We start from the raw sequence: 21,492 nt of genomic DNA, 5'->3' as shown, positions 1-21,492 counted from the left end.
AAGAGATCAAAAGCCACAACACTATTGTGCAAGAAACTCTTGATCATGATGGTGACTTGATCCTTGAGAATGAGAAGCTCAAAGAAGAGAACAAGAAGCTCAAGGAAGAGAAAAACAATGATGCTCTCAAGGAAGAAAACAAGAAGGTCAAATTGGAGAAAGAGCGTCTCAAGATTGGATTGAGCAAGTTTACAAGAGGCAAGTATCTACAAAGTGAGCTACTTATGAACACCGTCATGAAGATGGATAGAAGTGGCATTGGGTATTGAGCAAACCAAGAGAAGAAGGCTCAAGCTCAACAACAACACAAGTCAAAGCCAAAGCCAAAGAGATGTTTTGAGTGTGGACAAGAAGGTCACTTTGCCCATGAGTGCCAAACTCCACCACCACAACCCTTGCCCAAGCATGCTAGACCTTTTGCCTTCAATGCTCACTACATGCTTAGAAAGGATTCTAGTGGGAAAATGAAAGTCATGTTCTAAGGACCTCCCAACAAGAATAGGCCTAAGAAATTTTGGGTTGCAAAGTCACTTGTTGAGAAGGTGAAGGGCCCTCAATAAGTTTGGGTTCCTAAAGCTTGATCTCTTGTGTGTAGGTGAACTACAAGACCGGTGGAAGTCATTAGGTTATTGATAGTGGTTGCACACAACATATGACCGGTGATCCTCGTATGTTCACCTCACTAGATGAAGAAGTAGATGGACAAGAAAGAATCACATTTGGAGATAATTCAAAGGGCAAGGTTAAAGGATTGGGCAAAGTGGCAATATCAAATGATCATTCTATCTCAAATGTGCTATATGTTGCTTCATTGGGCTTCAACTTGCTACCCGTTGGACAATTGTGTGATCTTGGCTTCCAATGCTTGTTCACCAAGAAGGAAGTTGTTGTATCTAAGAAGGATGATGATCAAGTGATATTCAAAGGATTTAGATACAACAACCTATATCTAGTGGATTTCACCTCCGAAGATACAAATTTGAAGACTTGCCTATTCACCAAAACAACACTTGGGTGGCTATGGCATAGAAGACTTGCTCATGTTGGGATGAGCTCACTCAAAAAGCTAATGAAGAATGATTTGGTGAGAGGGTTGAAGGACGTGAAGTTTGAGAAGGACAAGCTTTGTAGTGCATGTCAAGCCGGCAAGCAAGTTGCAAATACTCATTCAACCAAAGCTTTCATGTCAACCACAAGAGTGCTAGAACTCCTTCACATGGATTTATTTAGACCAACAACATACAAGAGTTTGGGAGGAAATCTTTATTGTCTTGTGATTGTTGATGGCTATTCAAGATATGCATGGGTATTCTTCCGTCATGACAAATCCGAAGTTGCATCTTGCTTCAAGAAGTTTGCCAAGAGAGCACAAAATGAATTTGAAGTGAAGCTCAAGAAGATTAGAAGTGACAATGGGAAGGAATTTGACAACACAAACATAGAAGCCTATTGTGATGAAGTTGGGATCAAGCATGAGGTCTCCGCAACATATACTCCTCAACAAAATGGTGTAGTTGAGAGAAACAACCGGACATTGATCACTCTTGCAAGAACAATGCTAGATGAGTACAACACCCCCAAACCTCTATGGGCGGAAGCTATCAATACCGCATGCTATGCATCCAACCGCCTATTCCTTCAAAAGTTCCTTGGCAAGACACCTTATGAGTTGCTCAATAGGAAGAAGCCGGACGTCTCTTTCTTTAGGTTGTTTGGTTACAAATGCTACATCTACAAGAAGCGGCAACACCTAGGGAAGTTTCAAAGACGTTGTGATATTAGTTTTCTTGTTGGTTACTCATCAAAGTCCAAAGCATATAGAGTATTTAATCATGCCACTGGCTTGGTTGAAGAAACATATGATATAGAATTTGATAAATCTAATGGCTCCCAAGGAGCACATGAGAATCTTGATGATGTAGGTGATGAACCATTGAGGGAGGCTATGAAGAACATTCCGGTTGGAGACATCAAACCTAAAGATGATGAAGATGATGTACAAGTGATTGATCCACCTTCTTCATCAAGTATGCCACAAGATTGTGATAAAGATGGGAGAGCAGAAAATGAAGATACTCATGTCTCCCATGATCAAATGGTGGTACAAGCACAAGATGTTGATGCTCCACAACATCCTACTCAAGTGGTCAATAGAAGAAATACACCTCTACTACAAGATCATCCACAAAATCTCATCATAGGGAGTCCATCAAAGGGTGTAATGACTCGCTCACAAAAACTTGCTTCATTTATGACTCATCACTCTTTTGTCTCTTGCTATGAGCCTACCAAGGTAGAAGAAGCTCTTCAAGATCCGGATTGGATAAATGCCATGCATGAAGAGTTGAACAACTTCACCCGCAATGAAGTTTGTACTCTTGAAGAGCGGCCAAAAGGTGCAAGAGTCATTGGAACAAAGTCGGTATTCTGCAACAAGCAAGATGATCAAGGCGTAGTTGTGAGGAACAAGGCAAGACTAGTTGCAAAGGGGTTCTCTCAAGTTGAAGGATTGGATTTTGAAGAGACCTTTGCACCGGTTGCAAGACTAGAAGCCATTCATATCCTCCTTGCATATGCATCACATCATGAAATGAAATTATATCAAATGGATGTGAAAAGTGCTTTTTTAAATGGCTTTATTAATGAACAAGTCTATGTTGATCAACCTCCCAGGTTTGAAGATCCTAGATATCCTAATCATGTTTATAGGTTGTCCAAGGCATTATATGGGCTTAAGCAAGCCCCAAGAGCTTGGTATGAGCGCCTTTGGGACTTCCTCATTGAGAAGGGCTTCACCATCGGGAAGGTCGACACCACACTATTCACCAAGAAGCTTGATGGGCACATCTTCATTTGTCAAGTGTATGTTGATGATATCATCTTTGGATCATCAAATGAAGATTCTTGCAAAGAGTTTGGTGAATTGATGTCAAAGGAGTTCGAGATGTCAATGATTGGAGAGCTTACATTCTTTCTTGGTTTTCAAGTCAAGGAAATGAGAGAAGGGATTTTCATCTCTCAAGAGAAATATACGAATGATCTTCTCAAAAGATTCAAGATGGATGAATGTAAGCCAATCAAGACACCAATGCCAACTAATGGTCATCTCGACCTAGATGAGGGAGGTAACACGGTTGATCAAACTATCTACCGCTCTATGATTGGTAGCTTGTTATATTTAACCGCATCTAGGCCCAACATCATGTTTAGTGTGTGTATGTGTGCTAGATTTCAAGCTAATCCTAAGAAAACTCACTTAATTGCTATAAAAAGAATCCTTAGGAATCTTAAGCACACACCAAGCATTGGCCTTTGGTATCCCAAAGGAGCTTTATTTGAATTAGTTGGCTATTCCGATTCGGATTATGCTGGTTGCAAAGTTGATAGAAAAAGCACATCCGGAGGGTGCCATTTGCTTGGTAGATCACTTGTGTCTTGGTTCTCCAAGAAACAAAATAGTGTGGCCTTGTCCATCGCCGAAGCGGAATACATTGCCGTGGGTGCTTGTTGTGCACAAATACTTTACATGAAGCAAGCTTTACTAGACTATGGTGTAGTTCTAGAAAAGTACCTCTTTTGTGCGATAATGAAAGTGCGGTAAAACTTGCAAATAATCCGATTCAACACTCTCGCACCAAGCACATAGATATCCGCCATCACTTTCTTAGAGATCATGTTGCTAAAAATGATATATCATTAGAAGGTGTAAGGACCGAGGATCAATTGGCGGATATCTTCACTAAACCGCTAGATGAGGTGACTTTTTGTCGTTTGCGGAATGAGCTCAATGTTCTTGATTTTAGTAACTTCACTAGAAAATGAGCTTGTGTTGTCCCTTGCATTGCATTGTAATATACAACATGTTTAATTTTTGGTAATGCATATAGGGCTTGTCTAACATGGTTATATAACCTCCGTAAAGCGTGTGAAGAAGTTTAACCTTGGACCAAACTTGACAAGCAACTAGATTTATTTTCAAGTATTGCATTGCATATGCATGAATGTTGCTTTGTCGTTTATCTTCAATTGCCCTCTTATTGCCTATTTTCTTAAAAACAATTTTAGCCTAAGGCAAAATATTTTGGAAAAACTTGAGGGTTTGAGAGAGGTCACTCACATCGGTCCCAATTGGTGTTTATTTGGATCTTATTGGAGTTGGGACTTGATTGGGAACAGGCAGCACGAAGAACTTTGAAGATTTGCTGGAAAAAGGGTGACCGGACGCTACATCGAACTCTGATGTCCAGCGTCCGGTCAGTTCATAGAAGGTGAACTGTTGCTGAGAAGGAGTGACCGAACGCTGAAACAGAGTTCTCCCAGCGTCTGGTCAGATGGTGATCCAGCGTCTGGTCAATCGAAGACGATGAAGGTGGCTTGCACTAGACTCTGGCTGCGTTCGATCGGTGTTCACTGGACGCATCCGGTCACGATTCCAAGGGATTTGGACCTCTCTGGAATCGACTGGACGCTGGGTGGCAGCGTCCGGTCGTTGCCACCGGAGCGTCCGGTCAGTAGAAATCGTGCGGGAATCGAACTCTTTTCTCCATTTCCTATTCTACTCCATGGGGGCCACTATAAATCTCCGTGTGCGGTTTTTGACCTATCTCCATTTCGCATCCTCGCCACCGCCACGCCCGTCCTCTGCGCCACCACCAGCTCCGCACCATGCGCCACCGCTGCCACTGCTCGCGCTTCACCGCTGCCCATGCTGCGCTGCCGCCCGCGCTGCGCCATGCCCGCGCCTCCACGTCATGCACCACCACCGCCACACCCTGTGTCGCCATGCCCTGCCCATAGCAGTGCTGCCTCACCAGCGTCACCCACGTGCTCTAGTGCCCTAACGCCACCGCCGTGCCCTGCCCGAGCGCCAGCGCCACCGAGCCCTTGTTCTAGTGCCATCGAGCTCTTGCCCTAGCCCACGCTCGTGCCTCTACTTCACGTGCCCAAGCCACATTGCAGTGCCCTGCATCCTCTATTGCCGATCCACGCCACTGCAAACCCTAATCACCAATTACCGACCCAGTGGTCCCCCGATCCATTCCTCTTCTCATCATTTCGCCGGTTCGTTAGGTAGCAAGCCCTTAGTTCTAATTTCGCATCTAATTGCTTGCTTTCCTAGGGTTTGGTATCTCTAGATGAATAATTAAAATTATTTGTATACCCTCTATTCTATTGTGCAGCGAGTCGGTGCCATTGTGGTCCTATTTGCAGTTATCAGTCAACTTGGGGCCAAGCTCGCAAGTACGGATCGAGGCCAAGCCTCGGAAGTGATAGATGGCAGTTGATCTTTGTCAGTGGTAGTTGTTCTTTTCAGATCCATTAGATGGTTCGTGTCAAGAATGTTGGAGGTGGTCCCGGTGATGAGGATCCGAGACCCCCACCTCGCTTGCCTGCAGATCCAAAAGGCAAGGCAATGAAGAAGCTTGCAACAAAGAAGCATAAGTATCCAGATGCATACATGGCTAGAGTAGCCGCAGTTGCAGCAGCAACAGAGTGTGCAGAGGCAGGAGGTGCTAGGAGTGGAGTCTAGATCGTAGATCAGCTCTCTCCATCTATGAGGGCCGCACTTGAGAAGGTTGAGCACCGTCATGGTGGTCCAGCTAGGACTGTCATGGTTGCGGGACGACGAGTTGTCTTGGATGAGAGTCAGCTTCAAGGGGGGTCATAGCAGGAGCCACAGCCAGCAGCGTAGACTCAGGAGGGAGAGCAGGCCATCGAGACAGAGCAGGCACCTCAGCCATAGCCTTGCCGCTCTGGTCGTACCCATGTGCCAGTCACTCCGAGGTTAGAGACCTAGCGGAGGGGTTCATGTCCACCGCCTAGACCACAGGGTCCGCCTCCAGTGACCCACTTGGATTTGAGGGCCGTCACGACAAAGCAGGTTCAGCAGCTCAGATTTGTGGACTTTGAATAATGGTTTCCACCGAGGCGGGATGAGCGTGCTTCAGAGGGTTTCTACACACCTCTGCAGGAAGATTTTTATAATGCATATCTTAACAGTGGGGCTATATTCAGATCTCAAAGGGTGTGTAACATTGAGACCATTATTGCAGTAGCTAGAGAGCACATTCGTCCCTACCTATCTTACCTACCAAGGCTGACAGATTTACTTGGATGGACAGGCTTATATGTTCTATCTTGGGTCTGTCAGTTCTATGCTTCTCTCTGGATTGACCCGCAGCACACATTTATACACTTTGCATTCAGTGGTAGAGATTACAGGCTGACGAGCACTAGGGTCAGAGAGATACTCAGGCTTCAGGAGCAGCCCATCCGGCTACATGAGGTTTGCTATGGACAGACAGTGCCCCCCAGATGCCCTCATGGCGGTATGGTGCCCCCTATAGATCTAGTCCGCCACTGCTTCACAGAGCCATTCAGCGAGGGGTCTAGTAGGACACCCAATGATCTCACTCCCACTGCTAGAGTGCTTGATGCCATTATGAGGACACTGCTTCCGAGGATGGGGTATCGCGAGGGCTTTACTGGCATATAGTTGTGGTTACTGAACTCTCTGATGCAGCAGACAGTGTTTGATATTTGGGATCTCCTTCTATCAGAGATGGAGGATACTATTATAGAGGGGTTCAAGGGTCACAGGCAGCTACCGTATGCTCACTGGATTACATTCCTAATCCATAGGGCAGTTACTGTGAGGCTACCAGAGATGTTGGCAGAGTACAGTGGTGCTACTACAGAGTTCCCTACATACAACATGACTCAGATGATCTGACATAGTGCAGTGAGGACACACAGCCAACCGAGCCGATGTCCAGAGGTGCCAGAGACTACAGCTCAGTAGGATGAGACAATCAGGGGCATAACAGCTATAGAGGAGGAGCAGCTTGATGCTTAGCAGGAGGGGATGGTCGAGAGCGACCCCAGTGACAGCTCAGATGAGGACTATCGAGACATTCCTCAGATGCCTCCATGTCGACATGACCATGAGGTCAGTAGCTCTAGTTTAGCTCCACCTGCACCACAGACAGACCCTGCTCTACTTGCCATACTTGAGCGGATGAGGCAGGATCAGGCTTGCTAGGCTTAGGAGACCGCCGCCACTTTTGCATAGTTTTAGACTCGGCAGGATGAGTTTTAGTGGTAGCAACAGGCCATACAAGCAGCAGCAGCAGGCCATGCATCAGCAGCAGCTCCTCATGCAGCAGTAGCTCCTTGGATTTATGCAGCATGTAGTGATAGCTATTGGGGTTCCACCACCACAGCCTTCACCCAAGCTTGGTCAGCCTACCACCACTTCTATGACTCCAGCTTTACAGCCTAGTGGGCTTTAGAGTCAGGGACAGCCACCAGCACAGTTTGCTTCACCTACAAAGCATGTGTCCTAGTGGTTTGCTTCGCCCGTGTTAGCCCCATAGTTCACACCTCTTCAGACGGGCTTCACACCGGCTCAGACTTCCTCACTACTAGTGCCTAATACCTTAGTCTCCAGGAGTCTTGGAGCAACTTTTAGTAAGTTGATAGGGCAGCCTACTTTGCCATATTTGCATGTCCTATGTCCTTCTATAGTTGCACCTATTACCGGGACTACAGAGACGCTTCCTTCTTTAGTGGCATCATCAGAGCCGGCTGCTCTAGTCATACCTGCACAGTCTATAGTAGCTCCAGTTGTTGATTCGACCTAGACCACTTCAGCGTCGCTTCCAGCTACAGAGGGTCAGACTGCTCAGAGCTCAGGTTCAGATGATGATGGCACTCAGTTCCAGCTTGCTCCTCGTACCTCAGCGCCCGACTCATCCACTACAGCCCCGCCAACCGACCCTTAGGTTTTGGTGTTTGACGCTAAAGGGGGAGAGGGATCGAGTATGTTAGTCTTAGGGGGAGCAACATATCTAGGGGGAGCTTAGTTTATCTACTAGATTATCTATTACATTTGGAGTTTTATGTGTCATACACTATTATGCATTCGTGTGTTTATTTTTATGCATCAAACTATATTTATGTGATAGTGATATCTACGTGATCGTGATATATGACATGTGTGCTCTCTACTTTAAATTACTTATATGTCATATAACTTGTGCTATGCTCATTTGCTTTGCTTCCGCATTTTACTCCGATACAAATGAGCTTTATTACTTGTACTCATGCTTATTTCATATCTTTTGAGTACATCATGTTGGCTTGGGTCATATAAACTTGCCTAACTCTTTTGTTCTTATTGTCAAAAGCTTATATGAACCAAGCATGTTAAAAACCTCAACTCTTTCATATACTCGAGGTAGTATTGTCATCAATCACCAAAAAGGGGGAGATTGAAAGCATCTAGGCCCCTAGTTGGGTTTCGGTGATTAATGACAATACATGATTACTATGACTAACATGTGTTTTACAGAGGCAATTAAGTTAGGTTATGGTAATGGAGATCGATTGGGCTATCATGGTGGTCATGCCCCTATGATGGAAATCGTTTCAGTTTTCAAAGGATGGACAACAAGGTTAAGGATGGACTAGTTCTAAGTGTCGTTTGGAGTTGAAGAGACACTTAGAGTAGTTTAGGACTTTGTTTTTCCTTTGGCCGTACTATTAAGGGGGGTATGGATGGGTAGCTTGACCTAGGTGAGTCTAGTGGGTTAGGTGTGGTGCACACTTGCTAAACCTAGCACTAGGTAGCTCCTAAAAAGCCCTTAGATCCATTGGAGCAAACTTCATTCACGTACGTTCGAAAGTTGGAAGTGAATGGAGGGTCAAATACTGATCAGACGCTAGCGCAGAGTCTGGTCAGTTCATTTGATTAAGGTGAAGTCATCTAGAAGTGACCGGACGCTGAGAGGTGAAGTGACCGGACGCTGAAGGTCAGCGTCTGGTCGACTCCAGTAAGGTTCCAGAGAGGGAAAATCACGAACGGACGTGTCCGGTCACCATTTGATCACTGGAATTCGGGGTGAACTGACCGGCGCGTCCGGTCAACATGACCGGAGCGTCTGGTCACCCCGTAGAGGCACATAATGGTTCATTTTTCAGCCCATGTTATAAATACTTTCTCCATTCATGTATGGGGGTACTTTTGCTCATTTCAACAACTGAGAAACACCTTTCAGAGTGACAAGAAGAGCAAGGTCCTAGTGAGGTGATTGAGATTTGAGAATCCCAAAGAGAGCCCTCATTAGTGAGATCAAGAGTAGCAAAGTGTGCATCCACCCTTCTCATTAGGCTTGTTGTGGTCAAGTGAGAGTTCGTGCTTGGTGATCGCCATCACCTAGATGGCTTGGTGGTGATTGGGAGCTCGGTGATCATCCGGCGGAGCTTGTGGATGACCCAACTCAAGTTGTGAGCGGTTGTGGGTGATTCACCGCAACAAAATGTCAAAGAATCAACCCGTAGAGAGTACTTGATCCTTGCGCGGATCAAGGGGGAGCTACACCCTTGCGTGGGTGCTCCAACGAGGACTAGTGGGGAGTGGCAACTCTCCGATACCTCGGCAAAACATCGCCGCGTTCCTCCTTCTCTCTTTACTTTGAGCATTTACTTTGAGCAATTCAATACTTGTCTTTATATTCATAGAATTGCCATGCTAGAGTAGGATTGGAACTTAGGTTGCAAGACTTTTTGTGCGGTAGAACTTTAGAAACACTTTCTAGGCACAAGGGGTTAATTGGGCTAACTGTTGGATTTAATTATTGCAAAGAAATTTAGAATTAGCCCAATTCACCCCCCCTCTTGGGCATCTTGATCCTTTCAACATGGCGGTCGTGGCAGGGACAACGGGGTCCCTCCAGAGAATCGGTGAAAGACAGTAAATAGCGAGTAAATAACAGAGCGTATGTTACTCACAGTTGGGTTTGAGTCATGCGCGGGCTCGGAGCGAAGCACAGGCGCCTTGTCGTTGAAGTCATCAGGAGTCCCGAAGCCGACGGAGGATGCGCCTCCTCCGATGGGTGCCAGAACAAGTGCCTCCTTGTAGAGGTGCGGCACGCCGAGCCAGTCGGCGACAAAGTCTAGGCTTTTGAAGAGGAAGGCCTAAGATGGCTCGAAGATGGGTGGAACCCACATCCCAACAGGTGGGAGTGCGGAAAACTCCAGTGAGCCGAAGCGAGTCGTATCACTCGAGCCCGTCATGGCAAAGGTGGCAGAAAGGTTGGCCATCATATGACCAAAAGCGTGAACGTACGGCATCCTCCCCACGGATGGTGCAAACTGTCGGTGCAGAAAGTGACCAACACGTAAATATTTGTAGTTTTGCCGTTGTTGTAATCGGATGTGGCCTAGCACTCAATGACATAGGATTTATACTGGTTTAGGCAACATGCACTACGTCCAGTTTGAGTCGGTCGGTGACTTTATTCCTGAGCCTAGGTGCTCAAAGTTTGCTGTGGGGTTACAAACAAGAGGGAAAAAGATGGGGGTGCAAGAGGCCCGGTCGGACTCTAGGTCAGAGGGCCGAGAGAGATGGGAGCTCCTACATGCACTAAGTATTTGAGCGTGTGCTCTTGTTGGAGTTGTCGTCTATGTATCTGTGAGATTGATCGTGAAAATTGGCCCCTTCATTGGGAGAGAGCGCATCCCCTTTTATAGATGAAGGGGATGGCCTTACAAGCGAGAGAGAGAGAGAGAGAGTTCGTACGCTACTAAGTCTTGTTGCCCACGCTGTCGGGTACAAGATGATGGTAGACGCCCATAATACTATTTGTGTCAGACGCATGTGGGAGGTTTTACCGCATTCAATATGTATGGCAAATGACGACACCCACAACACTGTCGATGCCTAGAGGCATGTGGGGGGTTTTACCATGTTTGCCTAGTATGGGAGTTGATGGCGCCCACAACACTGTAGGGCAAACGATGACGCCCACAACACTGCTTGAGTTTTGACATGCCTGGAAGGTTGTAGGGCACCCTTCTGACATGTCCTGGCAGTACTATCCTGTAGGTGTACACGGTACGGTCCTTGGTATTGCTTTTGTCTTGAGCGTCCTGCCTTACTTGCTCCGTCTGTTTCCTGGGTTCTCACCGAGCGGGCGTCCCCGGTCGGTTGGTCCCAGTGTGCTCTGACTGCGCTAGTCGGAGAAGAGCTGTAAGTAGAGGTTCGCTGCATCCCCGATCGGTGATGCAGGTCGAAGTCAGAAGCGAGCATCGTTCCTATTTGGCCAGGCCTTCTGTTCGGAGAGGCGGGCCGAAGTCGAAAGCGAGGCCTTCCGGTCGGAGGGGTAGGCCAGAGTCAGAGGCGAGCGAGCATCGTTCCTCCATGGCCAGGCCTTTTGGTCGAAGACTGGATCACCCTTTTGGCATGTCATTAGGTTTTAAGGCCAACCCAGGAGTTGCGCGTCATTCGCGACATCGTCTGCTGGGCCAAGCCTTTGCTGGGAAGTAGGTCCATGAGGGACCCTGGGTTTATGAACCCGACAAGTAGCTTGACTTAGTTAAGTCGATCTAGTGAGTGTATGTGGTGCACACTTGTCAAACCTAGCACTAGGTAGCTTAGATGAAGGCCATAAGATCAATTGGAAGTCAAACCATTTTCAAAGGCGCTTGAATTAGATGAAAAGGGAGGTGTTTCTTGACCGCCAGATTTATCCAATGATCTGGCTAGAGAAGCACCTGAGTTAAGGGTAGTGCTTTTCAGAGGCATGCTCACTATGCACTTGATCGCTTTCTTCGATGGGCACTAGAGAAAGGTTCACCAGAGAAAAGGGAACAAGTAACAATAAATGAACATAGGAAACATAGGGTGTGTAGACCATCGGAGAAAAGAGCAGTCAATAGAGAGGATCCAAAGAGGTTTTTAGCTCACCCACATAATCCGATGGGTACCACTGGAGAATCACCGGAGAAAAGGTTATTGTGGCCAGCGCAATAATGGCTAGTTTTCTAACAAGCTTAGAAGGACTACTAGAATCCTCCGGTGCTCACCGCAGGACTGCACCGAAGATTCTGGTGAGTACAAAAAAGGCTGAGTGAGTTTCCAACGGCTAGTTTTTGGGGTGTAGCCTATATGGGCCTATTTGGTTTCTTGCCTTAGCTGCAGCCTGGCTAGGATTGGAGCCTGGTTAGGCTAGGCCTGTCCCTAGCAAGCCAACTAGGGTTTGTTTGGTTGGGTTGCTATCCTTGGCCGGGTTTCCATAAGAGTTTGTTTATTTGGTTGCTTGCTTTGTCTTGTATAGAATCACCACATCTTTAGCCTGATAAGGTTACCCCCTTTGAAGCATTCTATCGAATAGGTGGTGGGCTGCTGTGGCAGAACCTCCTAAGTTATAGGGCCCACATGCACCTATCACTGTTCGACGACCTTTGACATTTATGCATATGTTTCCGTTAACTTAAGAAGACTGTCGGGTGTCCTCGGGGAACCCCGAATCATCCACGATTTCCGAGCAGGATCATGTTACAGAGTCATTGTAGTATTACAACATTTATTCAAATATCAATACCAGAGTAAAAACAGCGGAAGTCTTACAATAACATAATTTACAAACCAGTTGTTTCAAACCTTACAAACTAAGTTCGATAATTATTACAAACCGTAGAAGTAGTGGAATGGCATTATAATATAATACAAAACACACAATGAAACTGCCCTGCCCAAGGGCCACACATTTACTTCTCATCGTCATCACAAGGAACAACTGTCATGCAGCACGATCCAAAACAGATCTGCTCATGAGGCTCACCTGCAACAAGGGTCAACGAACCCTGAGTACAAAAGTACTCAACAAGACTTAACCAAAGTATTAACTGATAAACCTAGGAATGCAGGCTCAGGGATTCAAGGTATAGCTTTAACAATAATCAAAGTTCTTTTGCGTAAAAGCTCTTTAACCAAATTCTTTATATAGAAAACTTCATAAAATCGTATACACAGCTGACACGATCTGTGTTGAGATCATGAAACTTCATATCCAACACCTTCACAAGCCTTAATCGAGTTCCAGTTATTAATACTACGATGATGAACAGAGAAGTGAGTCTCCATAACCGAGGAGCAACGACGATTCGAACCGATTAAACCCAGCTGGGGATTCCAGACCACACGACATATGCAGGTCCCCGACTCACATATATCAACCTACCCTCGGATCCTCTAAAACAAGAATGGGTCTACGCCACCCGAGAATACAGTACTCCACCAATCCAGCCCATTGCCACGTGGGTACACGCTATTCCCGCCATCTCTCCACTCCCAGTGCGCGAGTAGCCATTCTCATAATAGAATCACCAAGTTAAGGCTTACCAGAGTATGTGGTTAGTACTACAAAGTCTCACCACACACTGTTCAACAACGGACGGACCTTAATCGACACAGGCAAAAAGAGCCCGCTCACAAGACCTCCATGTCTCGTGGCTCACACACACCGAGTCCGCCCAGTCTAGATTTATTACTCCACATCCCCATATCACATGATAACATAAGTAACTAAGGTTCCATTTAAAACTTGCAGGTGGTAGGTAATCACCCGACTTTCATCGTTCTACGCATAGCTAAGCAAAACTAGGCATATACGAATTTAAAACTGGTAATATGGTAAATATGGAATAACAAGGGTGGTAATGCACCAATTAGGTTCTTACTTAACTCCTAATCACTTAATGCAGTAACAGAAAGCAAAAGCGAAATTAATTTGTAAAACACAAGGTAGGTTTGTATGCATCCGGGGCTTGCCTTCGTTGATGGAAAAGTCCGGTTCCTGCGACGTTTCACAAGTATTCGATCCGACCTCAACAGACGGATTAACCTCCTCAGCAACTTGATTAACTACCACGTGTTCACCTTCGTTCACTACACGTAATAACAATGCCATATTTAACATGATGCGGAATACGAAACATGATGCTCGATGATGGATGCAAAATTTAACAATTTGAATACAACTTTCCTTCGCGGTACAGTTGCAAGTCAAACAAACTAAATCTTTTTCGTAACACATACTTCAATTGCCAAGGATCATTATCAACTAATGACTCAAGGTCATCACTAAATCCAAAATTTCAAACAAAACCTAAATCATTAAAGGTTACTATTTGCTTTGATGAATTAATTATTTAATTCAAAATTATGAAATAAATCAACTTATTCTAATTGAGCTCAAAATTTTAGTAAATGTTCATTACATGATAAGTAAGTGGCAAAACAAATTTCATAATTTTTGGACAATTAAATAAGGCTATAAAAATCATGGAATTCCATTTATTAATAAATTGAGCAATTTTTATCACATCCAAAAAGTGCTGAAAAACAATATTTCAAATTTTTCTTAAATAATATGCATCACAGAGAGGTCACACAAAAATTTCATAATTTATGGAGCTCTAATTAAATTTATTCAAAAATAACAAAAACAGACACTATTCATTCAAATCTGAAAATAGAAAAATCCCTTTTGAAATCACTGAGTCGCTGACACCTTGACCCCACCTGTCATCCCCTTCCTCCCACGCTGACCACGGCAACGACGGTGCTGACCGGTGATTTCTCGCCGACGGCGAGGCCAACGGTGACAACCAAGGTACCAAAACACTACCCTCGACTAGGCGCATCGATCTAGGGCATAAGCTGGACTAGCTACGGACGGGACCGAGCACTACGCCGGCCATGGCGGACGCGGTGGCACGGTAGCGCTACGCCGGCGACGTGAGACCTGTAAAGCTTAAATAGATTGCCTAGGAAGCATCAGCAGCTCACCCCAAACACGACTGAGTAGAGCACAAGGTCGGAGGAGCAACGGAGAGGCGCGTGACGACGACCACAGTGATCACGGCGGAGCAAAGGTCGTCGGTGATGAAGAACCGGCGACTGCAGTGATCAAAACGAGTAAACAACAACGGATTAAGTACTACAGCATCAAGATGAAGCCGTAGGTACACTGATCACGGACAACGGCTCACCGGAGAGCCCTGGCCACGACGACACGCCCGCGATGGTGAAGTTGCCGGCCGCGAGGAAGAAGGACGTGGACAGCGGATTCCTGGTGAAATCAGTCGACCATAGTTGGCTGGGTGGGTGCGCAAGAGAAAGACAGAACTGGAATGGCCTTTATCGAGACGGCAACGGCGCTAGGGAGACGATGCGAGCTCGCCGGAGCGATGACAACGACGGCGGCGGTGAAAACAGAGGAAGAAGAAAAACGACGACGACGGCGTTTCGGTACTTATAGCGCGGCTCAGAAGCTCAAGGAAGCCACGATGGAGCCGTTTCCGACGCCAAGGACGGCCACGACGCGCCTGGAACGCCGAAGAAGGTCGCCGGCCATGTAGCTACGGCGGTGAACACTGTTCATAGTATTTACAAGTTTGTCATTCGCCAAAATTCACAAATTACTCTCAAATTTTCATAACAACTCAAAAATCTCCAAAAATAAAAGTTGTTCAAAATCAAAAGTTCTACAACTTTGCTTTTATAACCAACTCCTAATTCGGTCTACATTTTGAAATGAACTTTTGAATTCAAATAGGAAACATTTAACGAATTACGCCTTTTTGAATTACTCCAAATTTTACTAAACAACTTGAAAAACTCCAAAAACAAACTTTGTAAAACTTGACAAGCTCTACACTTTTGCTTTTGGGCTCAACCCCAAAATATGCTTAGATTTTGAAATGAGTTTTCAGGGCAGGGTTTAAATAATGAAAATCAGGGTTTTCTCGAAAATTCAAATCCAAACCAAATTTTGAACTTGATTCAAACAATTCAATTCAACACTCATAACATAAATGTAAACTTGTTTTAGTGAATGCATATCAAAGTTTGCAATACGACCAATGCCTTGCAATGCATATGATGACATGTCCTGTTTTTAAATTTTAAACACCCGGGGTGTTACAACTGCTCTCGCTTGTGCTCGACATGACCTCCACCTCCGGCATCCACGTCCATGGCCTCTGCCACACCACCTCTACCTCCGTGTCCATGGCCTTGACTGCAACACCTCCACCTCCACGTCCATGGCCTCCGCCATGCCCATGGCCTCCGCCACGCCCATGGCCTCCGCGTCACCTCCACCTCCACCTTAGGCACCGAGGTGCTCTATGGCAGCATCTTTGTGTCCGGCCTGTAGCTCCATTGGAAGGAGCTCACGCTCGGCTAGTACTCAACCGCGCTGCCGGAGCTCCATGGCTGGCTTGCACCGTCGTCCTCATCATGTTGTCCTGTCGTTCCCCGGCGCTCCTCGGCGCCGCCCTATCGTGCTCCTCCGTGCCGACATACTTACATTCTGCATCCTCAACTCCGCGCTCTACCACGCTGGCTAGCCCACTACTACCGCGGACCTCCTCCGATGCATGCCGCCACTCCTCATCAACTTGGACTCGCGCCACTACCGGCGAATGATGGGGAGGAGCAGGAAACGATGGGGGAGGAGCACCAGCGAGGAGGAGGAGCATCGCTGCCAAACAAAATTGAAGCCGAGGCGGTGAGGGGAACTCGTGCGATGGCTGGCCATAGCTTGGCTCTAGAAAAATGGAGGAGTTTGGCGTCTTTCTGGAGCCATGCTAAGACCCCCTAGGTGGCTTGCTAAGGCCTAGCTAGGAGGTTTGTTCAGCCAACCAAACAGGTTTAAGTTGGCTCCAGGAGGTTAGGGGAAAGGCAAGGAACCAAACAGGCCCTATATACCCCTCATCTCGGATCTCTCTCAGCATTCAGAACATACACATACACTTATTGGTGTACTAGAGAGAGCTTTGGCCTATTAGAGTGATTTGAATTTTATAATCAAAGATTAAGAACTCCATTAGTGTTTAAAGAGTAGCAAGTGTGAATCCACTCTTCTTATTAGGCTTGGTTAGGTTAAGCGAGAGTTTTTGCTTGTTACTCTTGGTGATTGCAGCATCACCTAGATGGCTTGGTTGTGATGAGGAGCTTGGTGATCTCTTGGTGGCGATTGTGAGAGGCCCAACTCATGGTATAAATGGTTGTAGGTGATTCACCATGCCGGAGTGGTGAAGAATCAATCCATAGAGAGCACTTGATCCTTGCACGGATCAAGAGGGGCAATACCCTTGCGTGGGTGCTCCAATGAGGATTAGTGCGGGAGTGCCGACTCTCTGATACCTTAGGAAAGTACCTATGTATTCCTAATCGTTTCTTTACTTTGAACATTTACTTTCATTCAATTACATTCCTATAGAATGGCCATGTTAGAGTAGGATTGGAACTAGGGTGCAAAACTTTATGCGGTAAGCTAGAAACACTTGTTTAAGCATAAGGGTGAAATGAGCTAAGCGATAGGTTTTAATTTCATGAGAAGTTTAGATTCCTCTTTCGCATCTTGATCCTTTCAATTGACATAATTAATTTGTCTATTAATATTTCATCATCAATAGTCATAAAATAGCCATCGATCCAAATGATGCAAAATCATACTCTGATCTGCGACAATTCACATCCGACTCACGTAATACTTCAACTCAGCACTCGGTAGTCCACATTTGAGCATCCAACATAACTCAACATGACTAGTCAATGCTTGAACACTCAACATGACTCCACCCGCACAGGATCACTACTCCTAGCATTAAACAATGAGTCTTAGAATTATTTGATTTGTTTAAATTAAATGGTCTTAGAATTATTTGATTTGTTTAAATTAAATGGTCTAATAAACCTGTTGATGGAAAGATCGGTAACAACAACAAGGAGCTAGAACGCTTGGATAGAAAAGCAATGGGGTAGGCCAAAATCAGCCTAGCTGACTTTCAAGTCAGGCCATCGCCTAAAAGTGTGTTTGCACACGAACACTCCTTGTGCCTCTAGCAATGACCATGACATGCAAGACACATCAGTAAAGGAACCTCATCAGGAGCACAATACGCAAGACATGCTGGTAAATTCTGTTGAAACCCCCAAAACCTATAGCCTGGAAGGGACCCTGGCATGGGTGGCATGGGTTGGGATGGGTTGCTCTAACCGGTCTGGCCGCTCTAGAGCTTTGTCATTGTTGAACCGACAAACACCAGCGACAATGAAGAATGAGAAAAGTAGGATAGATGGGAAAATATAGATATTGTGTTTTTGTGATTGATCGTATGTTTGATTCGGCTGTGATTCTCTCATACATTGAGGTGTGCAAGGCCACAAGATCGAATGAGTTTTCAAAGAGATCAGGTCAAAACCTCCTCTAACAGTCAAAATTAGCTTGGGCTAGTTTCAAAACCAGCTTGAGCCGGTTTTATCTAACTGTGCACACTCAGTCCAAACCGGACTATGCCATATTTGTAACTGGGCTAGTTTGTCCATATTTGTAAATTTGCATCTAATTTGATGCGAATTTTGATTGCTTCAGTTCAAATCTGTCTCGCGAATCTTTTTTTCCAGTTCAAATCCCAAATCCCAATAACATTGGAGAATACAATACGACGCATTACGAGAATTAAACCAAATCCAAGATCCAGACCCTAGTGTCAGCGGGAAAGTATTGGCCTGTTCGCTTGAACTTATCAACCGACTTATCAGCTAGAATCTACGGTACAGTAGCCACCGCAACCAATATAGTAGCCACCGCAAAATGGAGAAAAAAAAAAGATAGACCTCCATGCACCAAAGTGGCAAAAACCGCTCCATGCTTTCCCTGATTTCTAAACATACTAGCAGTATGCATACATGCCATGAGGTATGTAGGTGCAGTTCCTACGGCTAAATCATCCCTAACATACAAGCTACTACAGATATTTAATCCTACATACCACTAATCCTTCCATATTCCAAGAGACATACACGCAGAAGACGATGGCGAAACCACCAGTCTCAAAAAGGTTGAACTCTCCAGCCAGCCTTTGAAGCTTCTTATTTGTTGCCAATTCACGCCTTTGTACTGGTGTTACTGATGGATCCGCGATGCAGGTCACTCACTGATCGATCGGCGATGTAGGTGGCTCAACTGCTAGCTGCTCGGATACCTCTGCAAGAGACTTGAGGTTGCACTTGATCACAGCCTCGACGAAGTAGCATGTCTCATCCTTTGTGTTGCCGTCAGGCACATCGACCACGAACGACTCAATCACAAGGGTACCTGGCCTCCCGTCAATGCTCTCCGGGTGGACAGTTATGATGGATGAGTAGTTCTGAAAAAGTGGCAAACACAACTCATCATCAGCGTGGATCAAAGATATGCTTCAAGTAGGAGTAAAGAACGCCACTGTAGCCTGTAGGCATTGACACAAACAAAAACTTTGCCTCACAATCACTTGACAGCACACGAAACATCAAAGTTTTACACCTTATATTATCAATCTGAAGACTAGACGAAGAACAACGAATGAAGTAGTAACAGTCTCTAAGACATGTCCTTTCGTACTAAATAGTACTCCCTATGTGGATAAGAAGTCAAAACAGTACGGGTTGTGAGCATATCCTTTCAGGGTGGCAAACAATCACGAGAAGCAAGGTAATTAGGCCAATGGCTTAATCTCGTTTTAGCTGATGAGTGCCTCACGAGAAGCTAATGGCTTTTATTTCAACAGATGGCTACCATGATTAAGTTCAAACTGGATACTCTTAATAAATCATAAGAATTTGATTCCCAATCCCAGCTACCAAACAGGACCAAGATGTTATCTGTCACAAAGAAGAAAAAATCCCAATCTCGCAAGCATAGCAAATGCATTTCATTCATAGCATCCTGCGATCACGATTGTAGTGAAATGGTAACAAGAAAGCACAATTTAATTTAAAGAAGAAAAATGGTAACAAAGCAAGCATACTGAAAAATGGGAATACACCGACAAGCAAGCAGGGCTCATGAAACAGAGCATGCGCAGGGAAGCAACAAACGGAGCAGCAGCACGGACCTGGAGGCGGTGGTCCCCGCCGACGAACTTGACGCCGAGTATGTGCAGGTCGTCGTCGAGCTGCTCGAGGCGCTCGGTGCTGGTTGTCGCCGGCAGGCCGGTCTTGACGTTGACGTCGCGCAGGCTACCGACCTCGAGCTGGTCCCCGCGCACGACGCAGTTTCTGACGAACGGCTTGTACCGCTGCGGCTGGTCGAAGCTCCGCACCAGCTCCCACACCTGCGATGCGATCATCGACGGCATCAGCTTCCAATCGGGCGGCGCAATCGATTTGACGCTAGCAATTCACGCAACATCACGAGAACACATCGATCGGGGAAGGAAAAAACCCAACAAGGCATGAGGAATCGGACGAGGGACTCCAGATCCGAGAGAAATAGCAGCCCAGACGCGAGGCAAAACAATCTCAAGTACTAGCACGGTACTCGTGGCGTCCTCCAATCCAACCACTGAACCACCCACCACCGGGACCGACCGGGCCGGGAGACGGCAAGGACGGGGGAGAGAGGGCGGGGGATGGGAACTTACGAGGTGGACGGGCGCCTTGATGTGCTTGACGAGGGTGGAGGTGCACTGGTGCTCGGCGGGCGCGTGGCGGTGCAGGCGGCGCACGTACTCCGTCTCCCCTCCGGCGTTGGCCACGACGTGCTCCGCCCGCGCCGTGCTGCCGCCGACGAGACCCACCATCTCGGCCTTCCGCCTCCTGCTCCTCCTCAGCCGCGGCTCCGATCGGCGGTTGCTTCGCGTCGACGGGGTCTCTCCAGCTCCTCGCCCGTTTACTTTTGCTTGATGGCTCCCTCGCCTGGACGGATGAGAACGAACGAGAGAGGAAAGGAGTCGGAGAGAGAGAGAGCGGGTGGTTAATCTAATCGGGTTTTCTTGCACGCCGAGGCCGAGCCCGAGCCCGAGCCGCGGAGCCGGCGCGGCGGGTACAAAAATCTGCGGGCGTAAGGGGGCGGGGGCGGTGGTGGGCCCCGCCCACGAGTTATCCACCCGTTCACTTTTGCTTGTTGGCTCGCCTGGACGGATGAGAACGAACGAGAGAGGAAAAAAGGGGTCCAGGCCGGCTACAGGGACACGGCTGACCGCCGTGCCGACTGATATTTTTGTCGGCGCGTCACGGAAACAAAAATATCGTATCATCATATTGGAGCACTTCTATTTATTTTTAATAATGTGAGACCACTCTTCTCTTCTCTTCTCCATGGACACTTATACGTACATAATGCATGCTCCCTCAGTACTCAAAATTCAAGGGTGAGTCTGTGGTTCACAATTCAAGTCGTTTTTGCATGTTTTAACAGTTTTTAGGCGAAGTTGTCCCTGATCTTTCGTTTCCCGAAGCTTTTGTCATTAAACGAGCGCATCGGTCATGCATACACGCACAGCTCCCAGCGTTATTAAACGATCGAGCGCGTCGGTCACGCACAACGCACAGCACCCAGCATCGACCACGCACACAAAGCGCACACCTCCAAAATTCACTACACCGCGTCATTTTAGTGGCTGAGTCTGTTGTTCACAATTCAAGTCGTTTTACGTGTTTTAACATTTTTTAACGACATTGCCCCTGATCTTTCGATCCCGGAGCTTTGTCATCAAATGAGCGCGTGCATGCACGCACAGCCCCTAGTGTCATTAAACGAGCGCAACGGTCACGCACACCTCCTAGCATCATCACGCACATCATTCGAATAATATTTTTTTCTCACACCAAATCAACCAACAATATTTTCAGCCATGGCTTATTAGCCTAGC

The 21,492-nt window shown here is 46.5% G+C and overlaps 1 protein-coding gene across 1 annotated transcript; it reads right to left on the bottom strand.

The window, feature by feature from the left end:
- Nucleotides 1-18,490: 18,490 nt before the first annotated feature.
- LOC136516585 (abscisic acid receptor PYL5-like) lies at nucleotides 18,491-20,625 on the bottom strand. Its single transcript, XM_066510018.1, has 3 exons — nucleotides 20,263-20,625; nucleotides 19,735-19,953; nucleotides 18,491-19,008 (listed from the first exon to the last, which is right to left on the bottom strand). Exons 1-3 carry the CDS (start codon nucleotides 20,419-20,421, stop codon nucleotides 18,793-18,795), a joined length of 594 nt encoding a protein of 197 aa, XP_066366115.1. The 5' UTR covers nucleotides 20,422-20,625; the 3' UTR covers nucleotides 18,491-18,792.
- Between the last annotated feature and the right edge of the window lie 867 nt (nucleotides 20,626-21,492).

This window comes from Miscanthus floridulus, chromosome 17 (assembly GCF_019320115.1).
Source record: "Miscanthus floridulus cultivar M001 chromosome 17, ASM1932011v1, whole genome shotgun sequence".
NCBI classification, from domain to species: domain Eukaryota; kingdom Viridiplantae; phylum Streptophyta; class Magnoliopsida; order Poales; family Poaceae; genus Miscanthus; species Miscanthus floridulus.
This window is presented reverse-complemented; position numbering and strand designations above follow the sequence as displayed.

Excerpts from the sequence above, each read along its gene's own strand:
- LOC136516585 (XM_066510018.1), bottom strand. The coding sequence starts at position 20,421 with ATGGTGGGTCTCGTCGGCGGCAGCACGGCGCGGGCGGAGCACGTCGTG. Across the intron at positions 19,954-20,262 it reads TCAAGGCGCCCGTCCACCTC|GTGTGGGAGCTGGTGCGGAG; the intron begins GTAAGTTCCCAT and ends ATCGCATCGCAG. Across the intron at positions 19,009-19,734 it reads GCGGGGACCACCGCCTCCAG|AACTACTCATCCATCATAAC; the intron begins GTCCGTGCTGCT and ends CCACTTTTTCAG.